The sequence below is a fragment of the Natrix helvetica genome, assembly GCF_964273705.1.
Source record: "Natrix helvetica genome assembly, chromosome: 1".
NCBI lineage: Eukaryota > Metazoa > Chordata > Lepidosauria > Squamata > Natricidae > Natrix > Natrix helvetica.
Genome location: NC_138548.1, coordinates 16,705,938 through 16,716,715, shown reverse-complemented (window position 1 = coordinate 16,716,715; position 10,778 = coordinate 16,705,938). Strand labels below are relative to the sequence as shown.

Here is a 10,778-nt window from a genome sequence, read left to right as displayed (position 1 = left end):
TTATTGCAGTCTTCCCCAATCTGGTGCCCTACCATGATGTCAGTCTAATTCTCCCAATCTCCATCTAGCACACTAGCTATTAATTTTAGAGTTTAGTTAACCATTTCTGCAGATCTGCAAGCTGAGGATATGTGATTCAAGATCTCGATTCCAATTAGTTTCAACCATGCACCAAGATATAAATCATGATTCACACACCATCATGGATGGATTCACATAACATGCTAAGCCAATACCAAATACACCCCATTATGAATGGGCATTGTCTAGGACAGAGGGGGGGAACTATGACCCTTTTATGACCTGTAAACTTAAACTCCCAGAATTCCTGAGCCAGCATGGCCCAGGAATTCTGGCAGTTGAAGTTCACAAGTCATAAAGGGTCTCTGGTTCTCCACCTCTTGTCTAGGAGCTTTTGAATGGGAATTTATGACCCTGCAGAAAGAAGAATTGCATAGACCAGAGGTGTCAAACTTGCAGCATCACGTCGTCACATGATGTATCACAACTTCGCTAAATGAAGTGGGTGTGACCAGTGTGTGACGCATCTGGGCCGCGGGCCACAAGCTTGGCACCCCTGGCATAAACAAACAGTATGTGTTTTCCTCTGCAGTATTTTAGTAGGAGGTCCACTCAATAATCATCAAATCTTTAAACTTGATTTCATGGGGGACTGGGAAAATATTTGCTTATTGTTCTTTTTAAAATATCCTAACATCTCCCACCTCACAGGGTGGGGAGAACTGGAGGGAGTATTTGGTATGCTCGTTGCCTTGAGTTATTTATAAAAAAATAATAAGATGGGGTAAAATAAAAATAAATACAATTGATTCCTGATGATGTATGGACATACATCTGGGTGGTTTGTTTGCAACAGCGTGGAAGAGCTTTGCCAGCATTTTCCTACAGAATGTTTTTGCAATTTTACAGTTGAGCCCTCAGCTTTGGCAGCCTCCTTCCCAACAATGAACAACATCCAATTCTGCTTAGCATCAGATCTCAGACAAGGACCCTATCAGATGGCTAAAGCCCACTTCTTAAGATCAGTCAATTCCTCAATGTGAAGATGGTTCTATATTTTTGATGGGGAAGGGACAGATGCTGTGGGCTGCATATTTGCTGGATCGCTAATGTGTTTTGCAGGGGATTTTAATTGAATTGGACAGCTGTGCGAAGAGGTTTTTCTCTTATAAAAAAAAGGTAAGCGAGTTGGGGTGGAAATGGGAAGATGTGCTCTAGGCATTGGGCAGTGCTTATGTGGAATAATGTGTTCCTATGACATGGCATGTCCCCCAATAAAATCAAAGTATGGCAAAACATGATGCTGGCGTTCACATAACATCTTTAAAATAATGGCTAGGTTCCGAGAAACCTATTCATCCAGAAACCAGAAACCCATTTATCCCACAATGTTGAGGAAAACCAGTCATTCTCTTAGGTAAGAGCACTGATGTGAAACTCGCCGCATCACATTGCTGTCATGTGACATTTCACGATGTTGTCCCCATTCACCGAAATGGAGTGGGCGTGGCCTGCACGTGATGCATCTGGCCCGCGGGCCGTCAGTTTGACACCCTGGGCTAGAGAAACGAACATATAATTATGTTGGGATGGATCTTAACATTATTGGAACCCTACAAAACCAGGGGTGAAATCAACTTACCTTCGCTACAAGTTCGCAAATATGAGCGTGTGCAGGACCTTCAAAAGCGTCAAAAACAGGACGCGATGACATCCGGCTGGGTGGGCAGAGCCTCCCGCTGCCAGCGCTATTGGTTCGTACGAACCAGAAAGAACCGGCTGAATTTCACCACTGTACAAATCCAATAGGGACAATCATTCAGCCACTGCCTTCCTCTCTCTGTCACACTCAAAGAGAATTGAGAGTAGTGGCTGTAATTCCTTGACTCTTTACCGGCAGTCCTTGACTTACGACCACAATTGGGATCAGCATTTCTGTTGCTGAGCAAGATGCTTGTTAGGCGAGCCGTGCCCAATTTTATGACCCTTCGTGCCAAGGTTCTGCAGGCATTAAGTGGATCGTGGGGTCGTTAAGCAAATGCAGCTCCCCTCCCATTGACTTTGCTTGCCAAGGAAGCTGCCTGGGGAGGTCACACATGTGACCCCCATGACCCTGGGATGTTGCAACGGTGGTAAATTCCATGCCAGTTGCCAAGCATCCGAATTTTGATCACGTGAATGTTGGGGCGGCTGCAACAGTCCCTAAAGTGCAAGGGCCGATTGTAAAGTCACTTTTATTTTATTTTTTCCAGCACCCTTGTTAACTTCGCATGGTCACAAAACAAAATGAGTGCAAGTTGAGGACTACCTGTACACAATTATAAAAACTACGGGGCTATTGGATCTCATTGTAAAAATAACAACAACCCACCCCAAGACTACCAAAAGGGGCAGCAGAATGCTGGAGGAGGAGGTGGGGGGAGAGAGAAAGTGTCCTTAATCTCTTTTCACTCCTATCTGAAGTTTGCCTGGAGTTTTTCAGGCAAGACCTACTAGTCCTGGACAATATCCATTCAAATCCCTCGTTCTTCTTTTCCACTTTCCCCGGAAATATTTGAGCGTGCGGAGTTTTATTGTCGGCCGGTTGTTAAGTAAAAGAAAAAAGAAAATCCCCATTGGGAAGAATTCCGTTTCCCATTCTTTTCCCAACTCCCGTACTCCGAAAAGAACCCTGTGGGCGAAATCAGCCGTGTTCCTCCCTCCTTCACTCCTCTCCGCCCCCCCCCCCCCGCTTTTTGGGGGGCTTGTGCAGCTGGTAGTGATGGTGGCTGCTGCGGCGGAAGGATACGCCAGAGAAGGAGGGGGAAGGTCTTGATGCGAGTGTCTCTCTCTCTGTGTGCATGTGTGTGTGTGTATGTGTGGAAGCAAAGGAGGAGGAGAAGGAGGAGAAGGCGGCGAAGGAGAAGGGGGCGCCCGTCCGCTGCCCCAGCGAGCAAGGGGGTTGAAAAAAAAAACGCCAAGAGAAAGAAGCTCGAGCTATCATGAGCCAGCCAAGCAAGCGCTAAGCAGGGTCCGCGGCCGGAGGATCGGAAGCACTTTTATCTTCCAAGCGCGGATGGAACGTTGAAGAGGCCACATCAAAAGCTCCTGGCGGGGGGCAAAACACCCGATCGAACGTTGGGACAAACATTCGATCGAACGTCGGCGCGGCCGAACTCGCAGCCGGAGGGGCGCAGACAGACTGAACCTTCCGGGCGGGGGGAGCGCCTTTCCCCGTCCTCTCTAATTTATTTTCCCACTCTCGTTTTTTTCTTTCTTTCTTCTCCTTTCTTTTTCTTGTTCCTTTCTTTTTTCCTTTCTTTTTTTTAAAAAGAAGCCTCCCTCCCTCGTTTTTACTACACTGTAGCCATTTCCGTTTGCTTGGACATTGTTAAAAGCTGCCTCCACCGTCTCCGTCGCCGCCGGGAGAACAATAGGAAGGCAGGAGGAGCGACCGGGGCGCCCACCCCGGCTGCGCCCCGGGAATCTTCAGCCATACTTGTGGATGTAACCCTCCCCCACCACAAAGCTGAGCAGGTAAGCCAGAGGAAGGGGAGGGGGGTAAGCAACTAGGGGAGGGCCTCTGCTTTTAATTTTTTGGGGGGTTCGTTTGTGACTCCTCCCCCTCCACGGAACTATTTTATTTTCGGAGGGGGCAGAGTTGACTTAAGTCTGAGTCTTTCTTCTCTTTCTTGCGGGTCTATAGATTTAACTTTGCTACTTTCCTCGGCACTGCCCCTTACTTAGTAATTACTGTTTCTCTCTCTCTCTCTCTGTATGTTTGTTATTATTTCGGTGTATTTTTTCCTATTCTTCCCACACACGCACGCACACTTGTCCTTTCTTTCTCTCCCCCCCCCGGAAGTGGCATTAAACTTCATGGGGCGGGAAGTTAGCTGAAGCAAAAGAGGGGGGGGTCTTAACTCCTTTTGAGGGTGGTGGTGGGAAAGCAACAAGCTTTTTACTCTGTTGAGCTTTCCTTTAGACCTGTGGTGTTCAGCTTTTTGGGGGGAAGGGGGTAATAACCTAAAGCAGATGGGGGCTGACTTTTCCCCATTTTCTTGGCTGTGAAGCTTATTGTCCTTAAAGACAGAAACACTGGGAAGTGATGTCTTAATTTCCCCGGCAAAGAATACAGATGCTTCTTTTCAGTTGCAGTAGTTTGTTCATTTTAATGAAGGGATCCAGAATTCACTCATAGTACATACACACATGCACAAGAGTCTCCCCCCCACACATACACGCATACACACTTTTCTCCCTCTTGCCTATGGGAAGTTTTATTATACTTTGTCCAGCACCAAAACTTGGTGTGTCAGCTATTATTATTTAGGGTGCAGTTATCAAATGGTATGGATTCAAAGAGGGCAGAGCCTAGAAGATGTTCGGGCCGGTGATTGCATTCCCAATCGGCCCATTTTTGCAAGGTGGCCTTTCTAAAAAGTTTTTAATGTTCTTTCTTCACACTCTCACTCTGGAGAGCAAAGCACACACCAGTTTGGTGTCCCTGATTACAATATCGTCCCCCTTTTAAATCCCAGTTTGCCGATTCTTTCTTTTTCGTCCCACAGATGCCCACCCTAATTTATATTTTACCAGTGTGCGGACCCTCCCATGCTTCAAAACAAAACAAAACCCCAGCACAAGCTAATGAAAGTGACAAACTTTTTAAATGGGAACATATCACATTGATGTCACTGCTTGACTGGATTATTCTTCTCCCAGCTTCCATTTGCAAATCCCCCCCCCCCAAACAAACCTCCATTCCTTTTGTAACTCTTAATATTTCTACAGCAGGTTTTATGTACCAAACCCAATGTATGCCACCCTCCTCGCCACAATTATTAGTTCAGCTGCACAAAGGAAATTGGGAAAATGCAAGGTTTAGGCCATGGATGAAATTAAGCAGAGCCTGGGATGAAATGCCTACTTTATTTAATTATTTATTTCAGCTTTTTGATTTTATTTAATGAAAGAGGTATGGTTCAATTCCCCCCCCCCCTTTCCTCTTTTCCCTTCAGATATTTCCTTGGGAAGTTTGTATGGCAGCAATCTAGGCCTACTTTTAGAATATCCCAGAAGTGCAAACACTAGATTTTTGGAACTCTGTGGGGAGAATTCTTTCTGAGAACTTAGTCTGTAGGCAAAACTATTTCTTTCTTCTGACTTTGCTGTCCATGTGTATAAAACGATTGTCTCTGGTTTAAATATTCGTTGTTGCTGTTTGCCAATCGAATGGGCACAAACCCTCTGCTTTTTTTTAGTTTTCGAGAAAGATGACAAATAGCCGCAAAGTTCTTGTGTAATTTGAAATAATGCTTCAAATTCTGAGTGAAACTATTCCCCAGACCTTAAATAAAACAAGTCGTTATTTATGTCTAGTTGTACATAGATCTTTTACTTATCTGCCTGGATAATGTTTTCTTCAGTCACTTGTTCCTGTTACGTATATATTACATATCTAAAATCTATAGTGAAATCATTCTGTGTACCTGCGTATATTCTCAAAGCAACACAATATATTAATGAATCTGCCAATTGGCTGCTTTATTGCGAGCAAGTTGTTAATGGCTGTAAAATAAGTTAGGCCTCAATTGCTGAAAGAGAAAAGGGAGACCCCCAAGCCGATCCTCAGATACAGCATTTATCGTCCAGTAATATGGGTGCTGCTGCTGCATTTGAGGAGGGGGGTGAGGCCCAGATGGCAGCTGCTTGCATATAAGAGATTCCTTGTCTGCTGCATTAAACCAAACTGGAAAGGGGGGGGGGAAACCTAATGTGAATTTCCCCCCACCCCCCTCTTTCCACCAGTAATTTAAAAAGAAATTCTAAAAAGCGCTGTGTGAACTTTGATGTCTGGAGCCTTTGAGCGTATTACAAACTTTTCTTTTTAATGCACAGGCAATACCTCCCCCTCATATACACGCACACACTTTGCTTTGTGTTAGATTTGTTTTTCCCTGGCTCTTCACCTCCCCCTCCCCTCTGTCTTTTGATCTGTTTGTGACTACATTAAGTTGCATAAAGATGGAACACTTAGAAAGCAGAAGAGTTCTAGCAAATATCCACAAACCTGCTGGGAGTTTAATTTTTTCTTTTCTTTAAAAGTATGGTAATAGGGGAGGGGGGGAGGAGGAGGAGGGGCCTGGGGGATGGGGGGAGGGTCCGGGGGAGCTGGTTTGGAGTCTTTGTCCTGAAGGGGGGAAAAGTGTTCTGCTTCTAGTGAAAGGAACCCCAAATGAGTCAGGTTGAAGGGCAGCGGGGAGGGAGGGGAACCGCTTAGAATGAGGTGGGGGAGCAGATTGGGGGGCACCCATCAGCTGGGGGGGACAGCCGCTTTCTCCGGCAGGGAGAGATTTGAAGAAATATTTTGGGGAGGGGAAAACTCAGCGCCACCGCGTTTCCTTCCTGAAGTCCCAGCCGCCTTCAATTTGCCCTTGTGTTTTTGTGTGGACCTTTGCCAGCGGAAAGGAGAGAGAGCACCAGCCCGATTCGCAGGGCTGAACCCCGGGCCTCTCCTAGAATATCCGTGTCTGGAGTGAGACCTGGTTCATCGGCTGGATCCAGGCGATGGCTCATGCCGAGAGCACGTGTCTGGGACTCTGCCGTGCCTCAGCTTAAGACTGGCAAGGGCCCTCAGCGGAGTAGGGCTGAAATGCAGTTTAAGGGGGTGTTTTTTCCACCATCCCCTCCCTCCGACACACACATATGTGAATAGGGCAGAGAGAGATTTATGTTTGTAAAAAAAAAAAGCTTGATGAAAAAAAGCTAGATTGGTAGGGTACCAATGCTTTCTACCATCCTTCTCTGCTCCTCACCCACCCCAAAGTGAGGAGAAATGCTAGGGAGACCCCACATCTTTGGGGTTATTTTTATTTCATTGCCACCATTCCTCCCGTGTAGCAATCTGCTTTTTCTCATGATTTATCTTCATGAGGTAGGCTGAGCTGAGAGGGAGAGACGGGCCCGGTGAGTTTTCCACAGTGAGTTGAATCCAGGTCTTCGGGAGTGCAATCTGGCCTTCTGGGCGAATGATCAAAAGTTTTGTTTTCCACCTTCAAATTTAGCCCTTATTACAAGGAGTTTCTGGAAACACGCTTAGCAACTTTCAGATAAAAAGTAATTGCCAGATAGTTTGCTGAAATTAAAGGCTCTATTGCACCATTACTCAATTGCCTTCACTAAGTTCATAGAGAAAGTGAGTGGGTGTGAGTCTTTCTTTTTTCCCTTCTAAATTATAGAGTAAACTGGATTTGCTGCACAGTCTTGTAACCTCATAGTATTCAGTGGGCCTCTCTTCCCATTACATAGTGTAGCCTGAAAAGTCTGGATTACGATCCTAATTGTGCTTTGTGTGGAGTAAGGCCCATTGGCAATCAGGGAGCTTACTCTCAAGTAGACATATCTAGGATTCTGAAGTTTCTACCCACCCACTCAAGCAACACACATCTAGCTATCTCTCTATTTCCCTCTCTCTCTCTCTCTCTCTCTCACACACACACACAGACACACCTACCTACCTACCTACCTACCTACCTACCTATCTATCTGCATGTGTCTGTTACATAAGATCAACAATGAATATATAAGGCATAGTTAGACTACTTAGGGGTTTTGATTTATAAGGGGCAATGGGGCCTGGGGGCATGCATAAAAGGAAGAAAACCAGTAAAGGCAGAGGTCTTCAAACTTGGCAACTTTAAGACTTGTGGACTTCAACTCCCCGAATTCTGGCTGGAGAAGATGTGTGTACTTCAACTCCCAGCATAGCTGGCTGGAGAATTCTGGGAGTTGAAGTCCACAAGTCTTAAAGTTGCCACGTTTGGGGACCCCCTGAGTAAAGGAATCTCAGGAGAACAGAGCAATTAAATGTGTTGAGTTGTCAACCCCTGATTAGCATGTATTATGTAGAAAGTGTGCTCTGGCAATTTGGGGCAAACCCCACTTGTGCATTTCTATAGAGTGGGTGGGAGGGGAGGTCTCCCATTTTCATCTAGCTGAAATAGGAGCATTGAGCGGGAGAGTTGATTGATCTAGTGGTGAAGGCGCCAGGCTAGAAACTAGGCAACTGTGAGTTCTAGTCCTGCCTTAGGCATGAAGTCTGCCTGGGTGACCGGCTTAGTCCCTTTCTCTCAGCTCAACCCACTTTAGAGGGTTGTTATTGTGAGGAAAATAGAAGGAGGAAAGGGTTTTAGGTATGTCAGCCCCCTTGTGTTATTTATAAAAATAATAAGGGAAGGATATCAATAAATAATTGGGTGTATCTTTCCTTCCAAGTCTGTGATTCCATGTGAGTGTAAGTGCCCAAGTATCTTTCTGTCCATAAGCATCAAAGAAATTAAGGATTCTAGTATTTGTTTTGTGCCCTGACATGTCTCATTTGGGATCAAAGGCCTGTGTGGAAATTAAATCCCACTTTCATGCTTAAGAAGTACTAAAATCTTTCATTTGTCCTCTTGTCTAATTTGAACTCCTTTTTTTTAAATGAATGGCTTGTACCATATCTTGTGGCAGAGAGTTATTCATCCTTTTGTTTGTTCTTGTCGTTGGTGGGTGACCCTAAGCTCTAAAGTCTTACGAGGTTTTTTTTTTTAAATAAAATATTATTTAAGGTAATAATAATTATATGTTTCAATTCCTGAGCCTTGGAAGTTTCTCTGATCTGTAGCTTTTACCAACAAGCGAGATTAAATGTGAGGACATCTCACATCACAGTGTGAAGTAATTTTCTTCTTCTTCTGAAGACTGCAAATTTAAAGCTGTGATCTGGCTGCTTTCCTAGGCTGCATCCCCATTGATCGGATTCACACAACCAGGACAACAACCCCCCCTCCCCAAATCAATGTTTTACAGCAGCCTTTCCTTGCTGAGTGAGGATTGTGGACATTGTTGTTGCATCTGGAGGTCCCCAGATGCAAAAAGAAAAAAGTTCTGTGCTTGAAAAGGTTGCTTAAAATGGGCCAGGTTTACTCTGCAGTAGATCCCACTGAATTGTGCAGTTTTGACTCACAACTACAATAAACTATCTGTGTTCTCATGGTGCAAATATACAGCTAGGCTCTTACAATCCAGCAAGTAATGTGGGTCTTCATTTTGTCATTCTTGCGCTGAGCAAGGGGCTGGATTTGATGACCTCCGTGGCCTCTTTCAAGCCAAGGAGCTGTTAATAATTATTGTTTGTTTTACATATTTGCATGCCACCCACTCCCAAATGATTCTGGGCAGCTTGCAAAAAAGACAGACAGTTAAAAACCACCCAGTCAGCAGCATAGGGCAGGCAAAATTAACAAAGGCACCCTGCCCCAAGGACACTACAGTCTATTTTTTTAATATAGTTTTATTTTATTTTTTATGTGGGGAGGATGGGGACTGGGAAGGATTGAAAGTGAGGTGATGATCGAATGAAGCGGTTGATTAGAGAAAATTGTTCCTCATCAACACAACTAGCTATTCCATAGAGAAAGCTAAGTCTGTGTGTGTTTGTGTGTGTGTGCAAAAGATGGAATTTTTGTGTTCACTGTTAACCTGAATTTTGGTACATAAGACATGCCTTTTTTTTGCCTTTCTGCTCAAATGTTTAGGCAGATCAACAGAGCTTATTCTCAGGTTAGTGTAAGATTGCAGGGTAATTGCCCTGTGGGGGGTTGGATCACACACTGATTTTTAGTTTTTAGAGACGGCATTCAACATTCAAGATTTTTTTGAAGTCTTTCCTACTGTCTCTTTTAAGAGTGCAGGAAATGAAAGCCTTGCTTTATTATTTGCAAGAACAAGAACTCCTCTAGTCCGTATTAAAGAAAAAAAGAGGAAAAAAAAGAGAGGGGTGGTGGTGGAATTGTGATTGATGGATTTGTAAATAGATGAGGTATTAGTATTAACTGCAGAATTACTTTGGGACCCTTAAAATCAAAGGTCAGCAACTTTTCTAAGTGTTAGATCAGTAGTTGGAGCAACAGGTGATCTGGAATGGAAAAGGCTTAAAAATACTGTGTGCGCGCACGCGTGCGAGAGAGAAAGAGTTTTAATTACTCACTTGTTGCTTGCTAGAGAATTTTTGCCCGGAAGGATTTATAATTCTGAGAAATAGTTACATATTGTATGTAGTATTGAATAACATGAGCTGATTTTGAAGGGCTTCCATTCCATTAAAAATAATAATAATAATCTCTCTCTCTCTCTTCTCCACTCCTCTCCTGCCTCCTTTCTCCTCCATATCGTCCCCTCCCTCCCCGTGTCCTTTTTCTAAAAAAGACAGACACCATTTCAATCGGTGGGAATATGAACCAGCAACAAAGAATGGCTGCAGCAGGGACCGACAAGGAATTAAGCGATCTCCTAGATTTCAGTATGGTAAGTGAGACGCTGGGGGCGATGGAGGCTCGGTAGAGTCCCTGAATTTGGGGTCGTTTTGTGTGTGTGTGAGAGAGGGAGGGGGATGTCTAAAAGAGCAGCAGCTCCATTTTGTACCCGGCATGCTCTGGGCTGCAAGGGGAGGGGTTGGAGGATACCCCTGGCAGAAGGGAGGGGGAGTTAACTGGGAGTCGCAAACTACAAGCTTCAACTTGTTTGTTCTCTGTACTTAAGAGTGTCAAGGGGGACCAGTAATTGCATAGACTCCTTGTTGTGAAGGCTTAAGGAGGTACAGTAGTTGGCCTGATGGGAAGAAAACAAAGCAGGTAATCAATCGGGTGTCTTCTTCCACCCTTTAAATCCCCCACCCCACCCAACAGATCAAAGTGCAAGGTTCTACTAACTGTGCAAAATGCTACCATTCATCC

General features: G+C 44.7%; 1 protein-coding gene across 7 annotated transcripts in view; it reads left to right on the top strand.

The window, feature by feature from the left end:
- The first annotated feature begins 2,825 nt into the window (after nt 1-2,825).
- TCF3 (transcription factor 3) overlaps nt 2,826-10,778 on the top strand; it is a 129,787-nt gene continuing 121,834 nt past the window's right edge. For 2 of the 7 annotated variants that reach the window (XM_081938419.1, XM_081938418.1), the window contains exons 1-2: nt 2,826-3,537; nt 10,252-10,350. In XM_081938419.1, the coding sequence (XP_081794545.1) occupies nt 10,279-10,350 (72 nt within the window). In that variant the 5' untranslated portion in view covers nt 2,826-3,537; nt 10,252-10,278. Of the gene's footprint in view, nt 3,538-10,251; nt 10,351-10,535; nt 10,677-10,778 lie in introns of those variants that run through there. The other 5 variants (XM_081938416.1, XM_081938415.1, XM_081938414.1 and 2 more) reach the window with 5 other exon arrangements.